Below are 21,205 nucleotides of genomic sequence, written 5' to 3' on the forward strand. Positions count from 1 at the left end.
TATATATATATTTAAAGAGTTCATAAGCATATTCCTCACTGCAGAGTCCCTGTTAGGTCCAAATGGGAAGATGTTTACCAAGTCAGTTTGCAGCTAAGAGTTGTAAACTCTGGGAAATAAAAATTCAGGTGGGGTTGAGATAAGATTGCAGAACTGACAAGCCTACAGTTCTCCTTCATGGAGAACTGTGCTCCTTCACGATCAGAGCAGAGAGTTTCGAATAGTTCTGGGTGACCTGACAATCTGACTCATTATAGAGCTAAGCTGTGTTTTTATGGTCACATGGGCAATGAAGGGAAATTTCTGTTAGGGTCATGTTTTCTGCTTGGGAAGATAGCGTCTAAAAGAAGAGAATTTTTACAGATTTGGTATTGAAAATTCCAGTATCTGAAAAATCCACATATGAAGCACTTCATTCTTACACATAGCTCTTTAATGTTTTATTTATTTTTAATTTCAGGGTGCGGGTAGGGGTCACACTTGGCAGTGCTCAGGGCTACTGTGTTTACCTCTATCTGAGGTACTGGGAATCAGACAGGGATTTGCCATATGCAAGTGCTCTTAACTTTTATACTCTCTCACTGGCCCCTTTACACACACTTGCTGTGGGTTTTCTTTTTATTGTTTGTTGTTGTTGTTGTTGTTTTTCCACTTTTCGAGTCACACCCAGCAATGCACAGGGGTTACTCCTGGCTCTTCACTCAGGAATTACCCCTGGCGGTGCTCAGGGGACCATATGGGATGCTGGGAATCAAACCGGGTTGGCCGCGTGCAAGGCAAACACCCTACCCGCTGTGCTATCGCTCCAGCCCCTGTGGGTTTTCTTTTTAAAAGCTCTTCTGTTGCCAATATACAATCCTGCATCACTCTCCTGTTCCCCAAATGCAACCCTGCACCACTCTCCTGTTCCCCATATGCAACCCTGTATCACTCTCCTGTCCCCATATGCAGTTCTGCACCACTCTCCTGTTCCCATATGCAGCCCTGCATCACTCTCCTGTTCCCCGTATGCAGCCCTGCATCACTCTCCTGTTTCCCGTATGCAGCCCTGCATCACTCTCCTGTTCCCCGTATGCAGCCCTGCATCACTCTCCTGTTCCCTGTATGCAGCCCTGTATCACTCTCCTGTTCCCCGAATGCAGCCCTGAATCACTCTCCTGTTCCCCAAATGCAGCCCTGCATCACTCTCCTGTTCCTGTATGCAGCCCTGCACCACTCTCCTATTCCCGTATGCAGCCCTGCATCATTTTCCTGTTCCCCATATGCAGCCCTGCACCACTCTCCTGTTTCTCATATGCAGCTCTGCATCACTCTCCTGTTCCCCATATGCAGCCCTGCATCATTCTGCTGTTCCCCCAAATGCAGCCTTGCACCACTCTCCTGTTCCCATAATGCAGTCCTGCATCACTCTCCCGTTCCCCATATGCAGCCCTGCACCACTCCTATTCCCCATATACAGTCCTGCACCACTCTCCCACTTCAGCCTCACACCCGACCCCCTGCAAGAAATATGAAAACTGAAAACCATATTTCCCCCATGTAGCCTATTCACTTGTCCTTAGGACGGTGTTTCTCCTAAATATAGTCCCAGACAAATGGCCTCAACATCGTTTGAAAGCTTGTTAAGAAATGTAAATGCTAGAACCCCACACCAGATCTCCAGCTTGAAAAGCTCAGATCCTGGGGCTCAGGTTCTTCCCTCGAGCTGTCAAGATTGAAACAAATGGGCTGGGAAGTAAGGCTGGGGAGCTCCCAGATTATGGGAGGATCTTCTGAAGGAGGATTCCAGAGCAATGCAGATGGCTTTACCCTCTACCCTTTAACAAAGCTGGGTGGGTGAGCACTTCCTTATTATGCTGGCTGGCTGGTAAAACATGGAGAAGATGCTGAGATGATTGTCTTCCAGTGTCTGGTCTACAGGGCCTCAGTCAGTTATCCAAGTTATCAGACACCACTTCCTTCACAAGCCATCCCCGTGGCCTTCCACACCAGATGACTCCCTTTAGGGCCTATCCCTAATCTTCTGCCTGTCCCCATGGTCCCTGTCACTAGTAAATGTTGGGCCATCTGTGTTTTAATAAACACACCAGAGTTGGAGAAGCCCTGCCCTGGGATATGACTCTAATCGTGCCAGCTTACCAGCATTTCAATTCTCAAACCATTGCAAAATTTAAACTTTACTTTCTTCTAAGTAGCAAATCTACTGACTTCTTTTCCCCACTATCTTCCAGTTTAAAATCTTAGCATTTGGGAGCTGGTGAGGATTGATGGGAATCACAGATATCATTTATTCTATGCTCAGTCCTACATATGATGAAGAGAAGAACTAATTGATCACACAGACCTTGTCTGTAACCAAGACCAGTGCTCTTCTGCCACTTCCGTTGCCTTCTGTGTACATCCATCTATCTCTTGTCTGTCTTCCTCCCCTTCCTTGCTCCTTCTCTCTCCTTTTGTCCTTTCCCTCTGGTTTATTTCATTCTCCTTATTTCCCTCTACCTTTTCCATCAGTCCTTTTCTTCTGTAGAGCTCTCTGTTTTCTTGGTTATTTAATGGCCAACCACTAAAAATGATCTGATTTTTTTAAAAACTAGTAGGCTTTATATATTGATACTTTTGCTGTCAAAGTTCAGTTTATATTGACTATTTTGTTTCCCCGGGGATATTTCTGCCCATCTGTTCCCACTAGAGGCAACAATACAATAATCAGACTGAGAATAAAGATTCCTATATAGGTTCCCATGCTAATTGATTCATTGCTTATATCCTCTATTGGTAAGTTATTAGCTATATCACTTGCCTGGAAAAATACTCCTAATTTCCACCTCCTATTTAGAATTGTTTATAAAAATTGGAGAATAGTATGTATAATCTGGGTACCATTTTTAAATAAATGATGTCACCTCCAGTAGTTCCTCAAAGGTGGCGACAAGGATAGACAAGTATATCCCGGAAACCCTATGGTTCTTTTTAAAGGAAATTGAATTGTAAGTAGTCAGAGGAAGCCAAGGATGTGGCTCAATGATAGCACTTTTCTGTTATTACAATAAATAAGTAAACGTAATAGAATGAGGGGCAGGGGAAGTAGCTCAAAAGGCTGGAAAGCAATCCTGGCATCCACAGGGTCCCAGGTTTGATCTCCCATACCATATGACCCCCTTCACACCAGAATGGCCCCAAAACCACCAGCCTTCACATCTGGATCTCATATAGCTGGGCATGGCCCCGGCACCCATCAAAAAAGTAATTAAATGAATTAAGTAGAATTACAGCATTTTATCATTTTCTGACACTAAATGGTATGTCCTTTGGTTTGTCAAATTAGTTTGCAACATGTTTTTGGAGAAAAGATTTCCATTTTCAATAGTAACTACTCTCCACAATATTCACTTGTATCCCTAAATTGTGGGCTGCTTTTCATGAAAGGATCTTAATTGATCTGTGTATGTAATTAGTGTGATTTTTGTTTTTTGTTTTTATGGAATGCCTCCTGTAATAACTAATACTTTGTAATTAGTGTACTGCCTTATGTCTTTAGTATCATGTAATCTTATATCCTTCTTACAATTTAGATTATGGAGCTGAGTTTATTGATATCAAAGTGATGAATCTTCCCTGATTCCTAACTTAGTTTTGCATTTCAATTTAATTGTGTAGCTGTTCTAGAAACCAGATATTTCCCTTTCTCTACTCCCATCAGCCAGGTCACATGCAAAATATTTAAGAAAGGTCTGTTTCACTCCCTAACATGAAGCATGATTACAAGCTCCCTATCCAGTTACCGGTATCAACCTGCACCCATTCTTCTGAACTTTAAGCAGGTGGAAAAGCAGAAGAAAATGTCAAGAGAAAAAACTCTACTTTTCAACATTAAAACTCAACCCTTGTTCACATTAAATTTTACTAAAAATGTTTTGTGATAAGGTCAGAGAGGTAGTAGAGATTTAGGCATTTGCCTTACATTTGGCCAACCAGACTTGATTCCCCAGCACCTGTATGTGGTCCCCCAAGTACCACTAGGAGTGATCCCAAGTTCAGAGCCAAGAGTAAGTTGTGAGCACTAGATTCTGTCTGAAAACAGGGGGCATAATCGTTAGCCAGTATCTAATCATATTTCATCCTTTTGAAAAAATCGTGTGGACATGACTCACTTTTGTGTTTTCTTCCATCCTGTTTGTGAAGCTTCTCTGCCTTGCTCTAAATCAGCAGTTTCCATGCAGCTGATCTCTCATCAAGGTACTCTTTATTTTCATCGTCTTTGCACGGAATACTGCTTACCCCGCACTCATCCTGGGCACATGGCATGAGACTTCATTCACCAGCCCATCAGCTTAGTCTGGCTTAGGCACCAAGTAACTTGTAAAGAACTGCAGATGGTCTGGGTGTGCTAGTGGCATTTCCTGACACAGTTCAAGAGTGGTTTATTCCCCCCACGTGCACTGAAGATGTGTTCACCCTTGACTAACACGGGCAGTTTTCAAGATCCTCTAGGGAAAGCTAACAGCTTCAGCGAGTGTTCTTAGCCTAAAAAATACTTATTTTCCTGAACTATAAAGCCGTCCCCCCCGCCAATGTTTCCTATTAAATTAAAGCTGGCTCTCTATTCTGTCGTCTGGATTTTGGAGGTTTTTCAGATAGTTTGGTTTGGTTTTCACTAACTATATTATTCACATAATTAAGTTTAGTGTAATTTAACGTTGTGCCATAAATCTATATATCATTATTCCCATCTTATTTGGTGGGGTAGGAGGTCCCTCCCCTCCCCAGCAGCACTGATGGGAGAGAGTTGGGGTAAAGTTGGTGATAGTGTGGCCCTGGGATTAAACTCACAGACTTTCAAGCCAGGCATGGCATGCACTATAGTCTTTTGAGTTATCTTCCTGGCCTCTGATTTTTGTTTGTAATTTATAGAATATGCCTTATATTTTATTCTCCTATAATTTTTATATTAAAAATATTACATAACCTAAACAGAACAAGAAGTGTTAGTTAATAAAAGCCCAGTAAGACATTTTAAAAATTACTATTTATATAGATTAGACTCAAAACATAAATGTAAGTAATCAGCTCAGTTTCATGAATTTATTTACTGCAAAACAAGCTTTAGTTACCTTTCTAAGAAAATTTACTGTATTTTGTGCTTGTATTTATTTTCTCATATTCAGCATTTGTTTGTTCATTTGTTTTTAATATAAAGTTAGTTCTTGACATTTGTTTTACAACTCCTTTCAGTACATCATCTGGTCTTTTAACTACAGGCAGTAAGAGTATCTTATTTTGTATAGTTATTTTTACGTGCAAAACTGTTCACTTATCTTAACTGATTCTGTTTCTCCTAACCCTTTGACATAGGAAAGTTTACTGATACCCTTAATTGCAAGATTGAGGACTAGAATCGTATGAGAGTTTCTCATCCGGCCAAGACTCAACCTTAGGCTTCTGTCATTTTGCCACATTGCATATGTAATAGATGAGCCTTCTAACAGGGTTTGGCTTGTCATATATGTAGTAAGAGTTTCTGCCTGGTTTGCCATACAGGCCATATATGTTGTAATATGTAGTAAACTGCGCAGCACAGGGTCAGGGACTCTACCAGCACCCCACCCTGTGCAGGTGGTAGGAGATTTGGGTTATTTTTAGTCTTTCATTTTTTCCCTTCTGTGATAGTTTAGGTAACATGGGTACAATAGTGGAGTCTTTTCTTTTTGTAGTGCAGCTTCTTACTAAGGAACTCATTTTCCTGTTTCTCCAGAATTAAAGAGGAAATAATACAGTTATTATTTAGCTAAAACATTAGGGGGGCATTTGGTATTTTGAAGATGAGTGGATTTTTTTAAATTAAATGTTTTGTTATCCATCCAGCTGGAGTGTTTCCCCTACTTGCCAGGATGAACCTCAATACCTGCCTTCAAGGAAGTCAGTCATGTTCAAGCCCAGGAGATAGACCTATCGCTTCAGTCCTTAAAAATTCTCTCGTCATTCTCTTTTTCCCACTGGACCCACTAAATTTTGTTTAGAAATACCTCTTGTATAGATTATCTGCAGCCGCCGCAGTTCATGAAGCGCAGGTGCCTCTCAGAGCACTGCTGAGCGAGTGTCTGGCTTCTGCCCCGCATGCTTGACTGGCAGCATGTTCCACCATAGCTTATGGGGGGCTGGTACGGAGACTGGACTAGTAAATCGGGATTCCAGGCACTTGGACCTCTCTTATTTGGGTGATGGCTCCTGGGTTTCTCTTACCACCTGGATTTTGCTTTTGTGCCCACTGAGGGTTAGAAAGGAGAAGAGGTGCTTACAGGCATGAGAGAGACCAGTGTGCAAAGCATCCAAGAGGGTTTAATGAACAGAATTCCAATACCAAGTTCTGCTTATAAATTTAAAGTATGGGACATACCATCACAGAACAGGTTCTGTCTTTGTTTGAGTGGCCTAGCTGATTAAAGTTTCTGATAAAATGTTGAAACCAAATCTTTCACCAGCTTTTAGAGGTTTCCAGCACTGGTAGAGGGATGGGCACTCGATCATTATATGATTGAAATGTAAGCACAAAAATTTGTAAGTCTGTAACTGTACCCCACAGTGATTCACTAAAAAGTAATAATAAAAAAAGAATTTTAAAAAAACATAGATTGAAAAAAAAAGAAGAATTATGCAGGAATTCTCAAAAGGTGAACAATATGGTTAGAAACTTAAATGCTAGGATTTCATTGCTGACTTAGCCTTTTTTGTTTGATGGGGGTCGGGGAAAGGAACTCACATTGCTCAAAAATCACTTCTGGCAAGTGCTCAGGGGACCATATACTCATACACAGTGCTAGGGATTTGAACCTGAGTCAAATATATATGCAAGGCAAGTACCTTACCTTCTATACTGTCTATCCAGCCCAAACATGTCTTTTTGAAGATGTTATATACACCATGTTTTAAAATTGATGCAGGGTAGGGGCTGGGGCTGTCTATAAAAGGCAGTCCTCAGGGGACCATGCAGTGTCAGGAATCCAACCAGGGCTTCAGCATGAGAAGCATCTCCCCAACCCTTGACATCTTTTTCAGAATGACCTTCTAAGACTTTTGTCATAGAGTTGTAGAAAAAGTCCAGGGGTTGGGCTCCGGATAAGGCGTTTGCCTTGCACGCAGCCGACCCGGGTTCGATTCCCAGCATCCCAGATGGTCCCCTGAGCACCACCATTGGTAATTCCTGAGTGCAAAGCCAGGAATAACCCCTGTGCATCACTGGGTGTGACCCAAAAAAGAAAAAAAAAATAGTTCAGGGGCTAAGGCTTTGCATGCTGCCAATCCCTGTTTGATTCCCTGCACTGCATAGGGTTCCCAAGCACTGCCAGAGTGACCCATGAACACAGAGCCTCAGCACTATTGGCTATGGCCCCGAAACCAAATAAATAAATCACTGTATCACTGTCACTGTCATCCCGTTGCTCATCGATTTGCTCGAGCGGGCACCAGTAACATCTCCATTGTGAGACTTGTTGTTACTGTTTTTGGCATATTGAATATGCCACGGGTAGCTTGCCAGGCTGTGCTGTGCAGGCGAGATGCTCTCGGTAGCTTGCCGAGCTTTCTAAGAGGGGCGGAGGAATCATACCCGGGTTGGCCACGTGCAAGGCAAACGCCCTGCCGCTGTGCTATTGCTCCAGCCCATTAAATAAATAACACCAAAAAAAGAATGCAGTTCTATTTTTAAAGTTTCCGTCAGTTTTTCCTTTCATGTTTTTTTTTTGTTTTTTGTTTTTTGCTTTTTGGGTCACACCTGGCGATGCACAGGGGTTACTCCTGGCTCTGCACTCAGGAATCACTCCTGGCGGTACTCAGGGGGACCATATGGGATGCTGGGAATCGAACCCAGGTTGGCCACGTACAAGGCAAACCTCTGTGCTATTGCTCCAGCCCCTTTCCTTTCATGTTTAAGACATCTTTACTGAGAAGTTGAACTTAAAATGCCACATTTACCTGTGTGTGACTTGTAGAGTTAGATCATTAAATAGAAAACTCACAAAACCCAGAATTGAGGTAAAAATTAAATTGTAGAATAGAAGTAGGACATCAGAGCTTAATTAGTGGCTGAATAAATAGCAGTACTCCTACATTAAAAAAAAAAAAGTAGGACATCAGCCTCACATAGCAGTGAAACTCTACATGACAGGGCTGGTGGTGACACTTAAGGTGTTTGTTTGGGGGAGAGGGGTTGGTTGTTTGTTTTTTAATTTTTTAATTTAAAGGAACATATGTTTATTAAGAGAAAATAAAACGAGAAAAAAATGTTTGGTTTGGGGTCACACCCAGCATTGCTCAGGATTTACTCCTGGCTCTATGCTCAGGGATCACTCATGGTAGAGGTTAGGGGACCATATGGGCTGCCAGGGATCAAACCTGAGTCAGCCACATTGCAAGGCAAATGCTCTACCTTTGTACTATCATTTCAGCCCAAAATGTGTAAAAAACTTAAATATCACCCATAATTCTGTCACTTTAAGATAATCATTTTATCAGCATCTGATTATCTGGTACATTCCTTTTAGTCTCTTTTTGTGATTGAGGATATATTATGAAAATAGCTTTGTAATCTACTTTTGGGGGGGTTGTTTTTGTTTTGAGGCCACACCCAGTGGTGCTCAGGGGTTATTCCTGGCTTTGCACTCAAGGATCCCTCCATGGGGCTGGAGCAATAGCACAGCGGGTAGGGCACTTGCCTTGCACGCGGTCGATCCAGGTTCGATTCCCAGCATCCCATACAGTCCCCCGAGCACCGCCAGGAGTAATTCCTGAGTGCATAAGCCAGGAGTAACCCCTGTGCATCTCTGGCTGTGACTCCAAAAAAAAAAAAAAAAAAAGATCACTCCTGGCAGTGCTCCAGGGACCATATGAGGTGTCTGGGATCAAACCCCAAACCCGGGTCAGTTGCATGCAAGGCAAATGCCCTACCTGCTGTATTGGTTTTTTGTTTGTTTGTTTTTTTGGGTTTTTTTGTTTGTTTGTTTGTTTTGCTTTTTGGGTCACACCCGGTGATGCACAGGGGTCACTCCTGGCTCATATACTCAGGAATCACTCCTCTCAGTGCTCAGGGGACCATTTGGGATGCTGGGATTCGAACCCGGGTCAGTCGCCTGCAAGGCAAGTGCCCTACCCGCTGTGCTATCACTCCAGCCCCCTGCTGTATTGTTACTCAACCCCTGTAATCTACTTTTATCCTCAACATTTAACAGGAGATAATTTTTTGCTTAAAGATCTAAAGGTCATTTGTTTAACAAAACAAAAAGTGAAATATTCTTAATATTGCTTTAAAAACATCTCGATTCTGGTGACATTAGATATTGGCTCTAATTTATATGACTCATAATTCTTCTATATAATTCTGTGCCATGAAGCAGGCCTTTTTCAGAAGTGCAGTTAGTTTCCAACTGCCTTCACTGTTTCCATTCTGAGTTGGAGGAAGCCTGCCTGGAGTGCTCGGGGTGGGGGGTAGTGTTTGGGAGGGGAGAGCTCAAGGGGGCTGGGACTCGGGCTTGGCATGCACAGGGCCCCCAATTTGCTTTCCCAGCACCCTGTGACCTCCTGAGCACCACAAGATGTGTTTTTGATAGCCCCCAGTATCACAGGGGAGGGCCCCTCAAGACATCCCCCCCAAAAAAAAGTATAAAAAATTGGAAGCATTCACTTTAATATTTATTGGAAAAGAAAACAACTGAGTCTTATAGGAAAGCACAAGTGAATAATAATTATCTGCTCTTCTGAGTGCTTTCACTCTTTTCCCCTTCTTTTGTTTTGTTTTGGGGCCATGCCTGGCAGTCCTCAGAAAACACTCCTGGTGGTGCTTCTCACCCACTGTCCTATCTGTCTGACCCCTGCCTTAACTCTTGTAAAGGAAATCACAGGTTATAACAGTCTAGGCAAACAGTGTAAAAGCAGAAAACAAAGTAGTCTGCCAGAAGGAAAGAGAAAATAGAGATGAGAAAAAATGATGAACTGAACGTTGCAGTAGTAGCCTGCCTGTTTTGCAGTGATCAGTTCTAAAAGCCTGCATAAGCCCATCGACAAAGTTGAAAGGACAAGGGGGCAGCAGGTCGTAAGGAGTTAAATAGCTCTAGAGAAGATGCAAATAAATATGCAGAAAAGTTCTGGGAACCTTATAATATGGGTTTTTTTTTTCTTTTTGGGTCACACCTGGCGATGCACAGGAGTTACTCCTGGCTCTGCACTCAGGAATCACCCCTGGCGGTGCGCAGGGGACCATACGGGATGCTGGGAATCAAACCCGGGTCGGCTGCGTGCAAGGCATACGCCCTACCCACTGTGCTATCGCTCCAGCCCCTAATATGGGGGGTTTTATTTGTTTTGGTATCAATTTTTATTTTGGTGCCACACCCAGCAGAACCTATGGGGTGATGAGGATCAAACAATGATTTGCCACATGTACGGTAAGCGTCCTACCCGCTGTACTATGATTCTGACCCAAACCTTGTAATATGTTTTATTCATTTTTCTATACATAGTTTCAAATCTGAGTTTAATGGATTCAAGAGAGTGATTCACTGTGCTTGGCTCTTGAAGAGGTGTTGCTGACATTTGTAGTTCCTGTCACTCTCCTGAACCAGTGTGATTTTTTCCCCCCCAGAAAAACAGTGCTGACAAATATCCATGTTCCTTTGATAAGTTCAAGACAGCAGATCTCAACTAAACTTTTGAAAATCAGGCCATGTTCATGTTAGTGCTTGACAGGGACATAGTCTGATTTTTGAACCATGCTTCTATTTTTTGTTTGTTTGGATTGGTTTGGTTTTTGGGCCACACCTAGCAATGCTCAAGAATTACTCCTGGCTCTACACTCAGGAATTATTCCTGGCAGTGCCCGGGGGACTATTCGTGGGATACCGGAGACCAAACCCAGCCATCTTTTTTTCCAAACCTTTCCATTCTCAAAGTTAATATTTATTTTTAAAATTCAAATGGTACAAATAGGAATAAGGTAAAAATTACCTGAAATCAAACCAAAGATAATTGGGAGGTGGGGGCAGGTTTAGGACTATAGAGGCAGTGCTCAGGGGTCGCTCTTGATTGTGCTCAAGAGTCCACCTGTGGTTCTGGAGATCAAACTGGAGTCAGTCCTGTGCAAGGCAGGCACCTTAACTCCTGTATTGTTTCTCCAGCCTCCATAGGTAATTTTAGAAAATATTTTCTTAACATTTTTCCCTGAATGTGGGTATTTTTTTTCCTATTTCAAAATGATAATTTTTTATCAAAATGATAATTTTCCTATTTCAGCTTTTGGTGTCAGTAAATTTTAATCAGCACTTTAAGTATTGATACAGCTTATTAGAATTTTCTCTAGTTATTTGGTCTCCCACTAGTAACTTAAGCCATAGTGGATATAATCAGTCAAATCTTATAAATTGGTAGAATCCATTAATATATAACAAAGGGGCTGGAGAAATAGTGTGGCAGACAGGGCACTTGCTTTGCATATGACTGACCTAGGTTTAATCTCTGATAACACATATGGCCCCCGAAAACTGCCAGGAGTGATCCATGAGCACAGAGCCAGAAGTAAGCCCCAAGCACTGCCAATGTGGCCCCCAAACCTTAAAAAGCTAGATAAAGATTCATTTGAATAAAATATAGCAGAAATTATATAAATTGTTTTCAGTTTAATAAGCATTTAAGCAATAAAATATTTAAGTCAAAACTCTGCTTCCAGATTAAGAAGACCATTACCAGCACCCCAAAAATCTACCTTCTGCCCCTTTCGGCCATTGCTTCTTTGTAGGTATAACTATTATTCTGTGACTGTCTAATTTGTAATTTTCACTAATACAGGCTAAAAAAATATACCTTGTTTTGGCTCCTTTTATGAAATTATTTCTTATATTATTTCTAAAGCTTATTAAAGATTATTTGGGGAAATTTAATAGTTATGAGGGAAATAAATCCTACCTAGAGTTTGAAGACCAGAACATGAAATTACTTACCATAGTAGGAAAGGATAAAACACTTTCTGTTACATAACTTTTGTGATAAATTATTTCCTCATAAATTCTTAAATTCCTTGGGACAGGCCTATGACTTAAGAAATAAAAAGATCAGGCAAGATAGTACAGGAGTTAAGGTGCATGCCTTGCATGTGGCTGACCCCAGTTCAATACCCGGCTCCCCCCTGGCCCCAGAGCGCGAGGGTGGTCGGGTCATGGCAGCGCCATCTCTTCAGGTCCCGCCACACTGCACTGCAGTCTGTGCCTCATCAGCTGTAGGGATGCGTCTAGGGTCAACCTCTGCTGGCAGCTGCTGGTCTGAATTGGAGGAGAGAGAGTCTTCCCCAAGCGCCTTCTCTAGCTTTTCCTTTCAACATCTCAGCTTCTTTCTTATGTTGTTTTTCTGTTGTGATCGCAAATTTTGCTTTACAAGATGTGTTTCGCTGTGTGGCGTTCCAGCAGTTGACTGTTCCAATGCAATGTACAAGACCAGTTCACCAGGTCGTAGCTCCTGTTCAGATCACAGGGTTCAGCCCCGGAACATCACGCCAGAGGACAGGGAGTAACTGGCTGCTCTGTTTCTCCCCAGGAATCGACAAGGAGAACGTTGAACTCTCCCCTACCACTGGGCACTGTAACAGTGGACGAACTCGCCATGGATCCGCAAGCCAAGTGCAAAAACAAAGAAGTGCTGGCAGTTTCAAACGTAATAGCATTAAGAAGATCGTGTGATGCTTTCTTTCTTTCCTTTTTCAAACCGTCCTAACTGATGCGGGCTCTTCTAGGGACCCTTCACCACCGTGCTGTGAGGCTGCACTCCATGTTTCCTAGTGAGCCCAGACAGTCTGCCGTGTTGCCAGATGATCAACTCTCGGAAGCATTGCCTAAATTTAATGCTGCTTTTCCTTTCACTTTTCTCTCTTCTCCTTTTGTTGTATGACTGGTCTAAGCAAGTGTTCAGAACAACTGCGAATGAAGGTGGAGGTCCAGGACTCTTGGGCTGAGACCCTCCCAGTTGTCAGAGAGGATGGATGACTGAATACCGCTCCTACTAGCCAGCTACGAAAGCCATTTGCACAGAGCTCTCTGCCTTCTATGTTCTCCCCCTTCTTCATCATACAGAGTAAAGTGTTAGTCTTATTTACACACTTTTCAAGATAGAAGCTTATGGAAGAAATAACGTTATAACCCCAGTATGTTTAATCTGACTTTTAGCTGTGGACTTTTTTTTACCTTAACAAAACTGAAGGAACAGTAGAGGCCCAAGCCTCAGGGACGTCACACCACAGAGCTACAGGCGAGGTACTTTGGGGGGTGGAGGGACTTAGTATTTTGTAGTGGGTTCTTAAATACTAACACTTGAGTATTAGCAATAATTACAGAAAAATAAGCATAACCACATATATCTTAATATTACTGAATTAAAGCTATGGTTTCTGAGGCCTTATCCAAACTCAGTTATCCAAATGAGTTTACTTTTTCCTCGAGTTGACTTCAGTCTTTAAACATGCTAAATATCGATCGTTCTGTTTTGTTTTTGTAAGCTAAAACTATACTAAGTATAGTATGATACATTTTCCCCCTCCTCTTTTTTTTTTTCTAATTAATTTTGAGCAGGGTAAGCAGTGAACAAAGTGTTGAAAATGATCCCTAAAAGGTAATTTTCATAGATGTTTGCGTTAGCTCCTTAGCTAAACGGAATGGTACGTAACTTTCAGGAGTAGCCAGTGCTTTCATTTTGTTAAATAATTTGCCCCCCGGAAGCACAGACGCTGATGTATATTATCGACAGGTTCTTGGACAAGCTGTAGTTTAAATGTCTTTACTCCTCCCCTCCCTGTCCCCAGATCAGGACTCTCTCAACTCTACTAGGCTCCTAGGTCGTCACTGTGAAAGACCTGGTCAGCCGCGTCAGTGTGGAACAGGGACCCAAAGCGTTGCTGCGGCAAGGCTGCAGCGGCACCTGTGGCGTCGGAATTCCCCTGATCGTCCAGATTCCATTTCTTGATGGTGCCTGAGACATTCTTCCCTCTATGTGTTGAGATTAAACAGCTTTGGGGAGAGGGGAAGGGAAGTTTCCTGTAGAGTTATTTCATGAGTGGATTCCAGTAAATTAAATTCCACAGCTAAATCAACAAATAATGGTACATTTAAGTGTTCTGATTTTAATAATATAATACATTTCACATTTATCTACACAGTAACAATGTAATATGTTAATGTAAATAAAATTGCTTTTGATATTCAGAAATAACAAGAATTTAATTTTGTTAATTTGTTTACAGTCTTGGGGGAAAAAATCATTTGCCAAAAATAAAAGGAGAAATATCAATAATTATTTTGACAAAGAATTACTGGGAAATATTGAGGACAGGGCAATTTCCTACACTTTTGATTTAGTGCTGTTAGAGAAGCCACTCTTGAATGGAATATACAGTGACCACAACTAAGCCCAGCAGAAGCCAAGACTTGATCTGATTTGAGACACAGATTATTAGCAACCCAGTACCAGGGATGCCAAACTACCTTTGATGCAGGATTCTTCTGCAGCGACTCTGAGCAAGATTATAGCTCCTTGTTCCCGGGATAAAAGGCAGATGTGAGTCTTGAGTCATTTGCTTCCATGGTGTTCCTCTTCGTGGGGGGCTCAGTGCACATGACAGTGAATATGGGGTGCTCTTTTGCTTCTCTCGTCAGTATGGGAAACGTCAAGGGTTTTCTGATCAAACTAGTAATTTCTATAGAAAGCTTTTCAGGGCATGGTATTAAAGTTATCCACTCTTCCCCTCTTGTGTAACGAATGGAAAGAATTCACTTGAAGTACCTCCTAAAATGATGATCAGCGTTGAACAGATTTTGGCCAGTATGTCCTGAAAATTTGAAAATTTACTGTGGTTTAAAATTACCTTGTTTAGAAGTGGAGATTAAATTCAGCAGATGAGTGCATGATTTTCACGCCGGAGGCCCAGGTGTGATCTGATACTACATTTTCCCCTAAGAAATACTTGGGTATGACCCCAAATCCAAATAATAACAAAATAAAATTAACCTTGCTTAAAGAACTTCTGACATCTTGGGGAAAATCTAACCTTCCAAGGAACTAAAGTGAGTTATACAAATGAATATACAATAAACCTCCTACCAACACGCTTTCCCTGAGAAATAAAACACTGTTTTAGGCCTCTACACATGAAACTTTAAAGTTCTAATTGAGTTCCGCATAATTTGATGTCAGTTCCGTAACGGACATTGTGTGCCAGTGCCAGGGAGCTAAGTCAGAGGTTAAAACATGTCCTTTGCATGTGGAAGCCCGAGGCTCAATTCCTGGTATTGCATGGTACCAAGTACTTCCAGGAGTGCCCATTCCCCACCTCACCCACGAAGAAATAGGACGTTTTAAGTCATTTGCTTGGGGTTGAGTTTTTAGAGGAAAACAATAACTTATTGTCTTTTGGTTGTGCATCCTTGGCCCCATTTTAGCCATATTCCTGTCCCAGAGGTCCGCCCCTGTTTGCCCACACCGAGACACACAGCTGTCTCACTCTGGGGCAGGTGGTGAGTACTGCCCTTCCTCTACCACCCACCTGTTCAGTGCTGGATGTCAGTGCTGAGAAGACAACGCTGAGGACCCGTCAGATGCCACCCTGTGGAACGGATGTTCTGGGGAGAGACCAAATGTAAGCCAGCAACTCCCCTGCTTGGTGGGATTCAGTTTTTCCATTTTCTTTCGGCTTTTTGGTTTGGTTTTGGGTTTTTTTTTGGCATCCTCCCCACTCACCCCTATCCCCACCCCCAAGCATAATGAGGCATGTCATATGTTATGCAGTGGACTTACACAAAAAAATTCACTCCTAGTGTCAGCCACACAATTTTTTTAAATGCAGTATATTCACCTGTAAATAGTTTGTGTAAAATTTGACAGAAAAGTATATTTACTACACTGTAAATACATGTGATGATATATTGTATTATTTCGCTTTTTTGTAAAGCAGTTAGTTGCTGTACATGGATAACAAAAATTTGATTATTCTCGTGTTAGTATTGTTAATCTCTTCCTGCGAGTGCGTTACATCATTTAAAGGAATTGCTGTGTGTTGTAAACTTACATTGTATATGATAACTTCCTTTCCTTTTCCACTGGGCCTAAACTCTGACGTTGCCCTCCCTACAACTTTGTTAATATTGTCGGCAGTTGTGCGCCAGCGGGAGAAAAACTGCCCTGAAGACAGAATCAGTCACCGTAGGGGAGACTTGTAGAAATCCATTTCAGACCGTTGTTGTTCCCCGCCCCATCTTCCTCCCTGTGTATGTATCTCCCCCCTCCTTTTTTTTAAGTAAAATGTAAATTCAATCTGCTGTAAGATGTGAGGAGTTTTTTAATTTCTTCACATGTATCAGGCTCTGTCTTCTCACTTCCTCCCACTCCTTCCCCTGTTCTTTTTGAAACATAAGTACCGTTTCCTTCCTTTTGAGGATGTCTTTGGTTCTCCTTCCAACCCTACCCCAAGCTAAAAGCAAAACCTCTCTGAACTAAAAGTAAAATCATTTTGGTGGAATGTTCAAGGGAGAGAAAATTGCCAGGCTGAGCAGTAGGGAGAGCGAAAAAACTAGCTGGAGAAAGAAAAGTAGCTGTCGTGGTAAGAGCCAGAGGTGCAGCTTGGCCTAAGTGGGTTTTGCTGGGTTTGCTGCAGAGTGCGCTGTCACAAAGAAGTGGAACAGCGGGCAGGAAGAGGGGGCAGGGGAGAGGCAAAACCTGTCTGTTTCCTCTTGGTCTGGGGCAGCACCTGCACCTCTGCTCACAGCATCTGACCCGCCAGAGAAGAACACAGAACGGCCACCGTAAACCCCCTGCCCTGTCTGGGGGAGACGTTCCCCCTCGGGGCTCCCGCTGCACAGGGCCTTCCTCTCCCTGGCTGCAATGGCTTCGTAAATACGCAGTCTCTCTGGAACACCAGAGCACCCTGAGGTTGGCTGGTCGGGTCCCACAGTGCTCCCCCTCTTTTCAGCTCTCCTCCTACAGTTTCTGTCCTGTTGTGCTCGCCAACACTCTAAACCACTTTCCTATAAAATTTCATAACATGAAGTTTGGTCAACAGGTGTCAACCCGCTCTAGTGCCTACTAAAACTCCTTATCTGGTGGGAGAATATAATGACATATGTGTATGTATGAACACGAAATGTTTCCAAAGCAGCTTCAAGCATTTTGCCTAAATTGGGTCAAATCACTTTTATTTAATTTTTTTTTTTTTGTATTATCTGCAAAAGTTTCCTGAGTCTAACCAGGTGTTTGTGCTGAATAAGAGAATTAAGCCTCTGGTACTGTAAGGTTCAGCACTTCCCTCTCAGGACTTATTTCCTCGATTTAAAAAAAGGGAAGTCACGCTAGTAACTCAATAAAACCTTCTCCTGTTCAGAACCCAGACGAGCACTGCACAGGCTAAATATGTTTAAGAGAAGGAAAAAAGTCACCAGCTAGACTGCAGCTGATGCTGTTACATTCTTTTGTTCAAAGAAACGTTTCCAGTCGCCACACATTGAGGATACAAAAGAATATGAAGCCTCTCCCCTCCAACAAGTTCAAATTTACTGGGAGAAATAGCCACATAGCCAGGGGCCACAGGGTCCCCACTTACGCATGGGGTCCTTGGAGGCTCACAGAGTGACTAAGAAGGTTGGTGACTGAGGAGTTGACTTTTAAAAATGACCAAGTTTGTCGACCTGACATGTGTCCTGTGAGCTGTTAGAAATAGGGACAGGGCCAGAGTGGTATACAGCTGTAGGTACTTGCACACAGCCGACCTGGCACCACATATGGTTCCCCGGGCCCTGTCAGGAGTGGCCTCTGAGTGCAGAGCCAGGAATAAGCCCTGCGCACTACCAGGTCTGGCCTCAAAACAAACCAAAAGCATAATAATAAAATGAGAGTGGGGGAGGTGACTCAGAGGACAGAGCACATACTTCGTATGTTTGATTCCTGACATTGCATGTCCCCCAAAAAATACCAGGTTGGGACGTCTTAAATGTACAGGAGGTAAGAGAGCATGTATAGCAGCAAGTATGGAGGAGAACCTGGTAGACTAGAAAGGAGACAGTCTGCTTCTCTCCCTCCGTTCTGTTGCCACATTGCAGGGAAAGCAGCCTAGTTCTCTACATTCAAACATTCCAGAGACAGACCGTGGTCCCAGGTGCCCACACTCAGTGCACTCCAGCCTTGGGTCAAAGTAGGATGGGAACTGGCTGGAGTGATAGTGCAGCTGGTTGGACACTTGCCTTGCACAGGGCCAACCAAGGTTCTATCCCATATGGCCTCCTGAGCACCTCCAGGAGTGATCCCTTAGCACAGAGCCCCGAATAAGCTCTGAGCACTGCCAGGTGTGCCCGCTCCCCCAAAAAGGTAGGATGAGATATTACCAACAAGAGGTACTCCCCTGCAGCTTGGTCCTAAACCCCCAGGAAGGCAGAGGGAATTCATTAGGTGATGTAGGTGATCCTTAAGCTCGGAAAAACCTTTTTTATGTAGATTGACAGAACAACACAAACCTATTACAAAATGTACAGCCATCACTCATTCATTGTGTATCCCAGAGTTCCGGCATCAGCTCATGAGGATCCTCATCAGACCCCCAGGGCCACTCTGAGCAGTGTCTGGGTTGAACACCTGCTCAGCTCAGCCTTCCTTCGCCCTGATCAGTCTGGGCCTGCAGATTGGTCAGGATGCAGAGAATAGTCCTGAATAGTCCAGAAAGCTCAGGGAAATAAATACAGGAAAACACAGAGGAGAAATCTAGAAGAATGTCCCATTTTCAGTAGTACCACCAATGCAAAATTCCTACCCATATACTACCTAATGAGAACTCCAAATCAGACCCTGAAATTTCTAATATCCGTCGAATTTCCAAAATGTATCTTATCAACTTGTGTGTCTTTAGAGGAAAGAAAATTTTGCCTCTCCAAGTCCTCTTAGCAAGGTCATTTTAATCTCAACAAGCGTAGAGAGGAAACCGCAGGCTAAAACAGGTCTTGAAAATGAGTTCATTTTGCTTTATAAGAAGTCACTGAGTCGTCCTGTTTTCCTCCTGTCACTGATGCACAGCGCAGCTCGAACAGAGGTGTATGGCCCAGGGTGAACTGGGGGGCCCAGTACACAAAGAGACACCCCACTTCCCAGGGCGGGGAGCCAGTTCGCCCCAAATGAACATACAGTCTAACATAGTCCCAAGCCCAACAGTACCTCTGAACAAAATGATCTTAGAGTCCACTTGCAAAAATTAATGAGAGGGGGCTGGAGCGATAGCACAGCAGGTAGGGTGTTTGCCTTGCATGCAGCTGACCTGGGTTCGATTCCCAGCATCCCATATGGTCCCTCGAGCACTGCCAGGAGTAATTCCTGAGTGAAGAGCCAGGAGTAACCCCTGTGTGACCCAAAAAGAAAGCAAAAAAAAAAAAATGAGAAAGCATGGCTGGGGGTGGGCCAGGGTGGTAAACGCAGTGGCAGGGCCCTGGTAGAATTCCTACCCGCCTTGCAGGCAGGAGACTCCCCAGTGTCCCTCCACATGCTGAATTCCTTCCTGGCAACCAAATGTGTGACCTCCCCGTCATTAGTCTTCACAACAAAAAGAAGGCTGAAGGGGAAATAATACAAATCAAAATGTTTTAAATGGGAGGGGGGAAGTTGCCAGCAGTGAGCGGCTGTGAAGGAAGGAGAGTAAGTTCTTGATTGATCCTGGCACTAGCAGCAGGAAAATGGCTGCAAGCAAGCAAAACCGTCTTGAAACATGATTTTCTAATTCAAACAAATGAAGCTTGCTTAACACCTGATGGGAGGAAGGGAGCATCCTACCACTGTGTTGTGGACATAACATATGAACAGATGAAACCTATCCCTTGACCAGCTCCTGGCCATCAAAGTGAAGAATCAAGTGCCAGGAGCCAGGTCAGAAGAAAAAAGTGAAGAATTTAAGCCAGGACCCACGATAGAATAACTTTTGCAAAAATTTTCCTTTATTATCAGGGGCATAGTTGGCATCCTCAGGAATGACATCAGAAATATTGCAAGACTTGACCTGGATCCAGAGAGTGAGTATAGTGGGGCAAGCACTTGCCTTGCATGCGGCTGACCTGACCAGTCCCTGGCACCAAACCTGGTTCACCTGAGCACCGCCAGGAGCGATCCCTGAGCACAGAGGCAGGAATAAGCCCTGAGTCGGCCAAGTGGGACCCAAAACCAAAAAGGAAAAAGAAAGGAAGAAAGCTGGACCCTCCAACAGACAAATGAGACTGAGAGTCTCAGAATTCAAAGGGAAATTTCAGTCTGTCTCATATGCCATTTGTAAAAATGCAACCTGGAATGTCCACTAATATGTTATAAGGGTTAATTTATATGAAAATTTTAAAAGGAAAACAAAGAAGAGTACAGGGCCAGGATATAGTTCATGGACTTGCCTTATTAACTCAGTGAAACTCTTGAGTTCAACACCCAGCACACGCATGCACGCACACACACACACTACACGACACAATGAAACATAGAATCTTAGAATACGCTATCGCTCCAGCCCCAACATTTGACACATTTGAGTTTACTTCTCATCGATCTTTGGGCTCTTTTTTTTTTTTTTTTTTTTTTGCTTTTTGGGTCACAACCTGGCAATGCACAGGGGCCACTCCTGGCTCTGCACTCAGGAATTACTCCTGGCAGCGCTCAGGGGACCATATGGGATGCTGGGAATCGAACCCGGATCGGCCGTGTGCGAGGCAAACGCCCTTACCGCTGTGCTATCGCTCCAGCCCCAACATTTGACACATTTGAGTTTACTTCTCATCGATCTTTGGGCTCTTTGTTGGGAGTGGGGGATTTGGGTCACACCCAGCACACCCAGCAGTGCTTAGGGGCTACTTCTGTCTCTGTTTGGGAACCATATGTGGTGTCAGGGATCGAACCGGAGTCCACCACATGCAAGGCAAGTGCATTATTCCTGTACTATCTCTCTAGTCCTCATCAGTCTTTGATCCCCACTCCCAACTAAATATTTTGTCATTAGGTGAGATAGGTTAGATTGTGGTCCATTGCACACACAACAATGTAGCGTGCCTGCTTTGATTTGCTGTCTACAAGTTACAGTAATAACAATGAAAGCAAAACAAGATTTGAGCCCAGTAGCATTCACTGAAAACAACACGGCTGAACAAGAAGTTTATTTCTAACCCCTCCTGCAAGTCTTGGT

At 43.3% G+C, this 21,205-nt stretch overlaps 1 protein-coding gene across 9 annotated transcripts in view; it reads left to right on the plus strand.

Moving 5' to 3' along the window:
• The window catches only part of NF1 (neurofibromin 1), a 294,661-nt gene extending 278,324 nt beyond the window's left edge, over positions 1 to 16,337 (plus strand). For 5 of the 9 annotated variants that reach the window (XM_055131777.1, XM_055131782.1, XM_055131780.1 and 2 more), the window contains 2 exons: positions 4,183 to 4,236; positions 12,571 to 16,337. In XM_055131777.1, coding sequence (XP_054987752.1) covers positions 4,183 to 4,236; positions 12,571 to 12,713 — 197 coding nt within the window. In that variant the 3' untranslated portion in view covers positions 12,714 to 16,337. The remainder of the gene's footprint in view (positions 1 to 4,182; positions 4,237 to 12,570) is intronic. The other 4 variants (XM_055131786.1, XM_055131781.1, XM_055131784.1 and 1 more) reach the window with 1 other exon arrangement.
• Positions 16,338 to 21,205: the final 4,868 nt, after the last annotated feature.

This window comes from Sorex araneus, chromosome 3 (genome assembly GCF_027595985.1).
Source record: "Sorex araneus isolate mSorAra2 chromosome 3, mSorAra2.pri, whole genome shotgun sequence".
Lineage (NCBI taxonomy): Eukaryota > Metazoa > Chordata > Mammalia > Eulipotyphla > Soricidae > Sorex > Sorex araneus.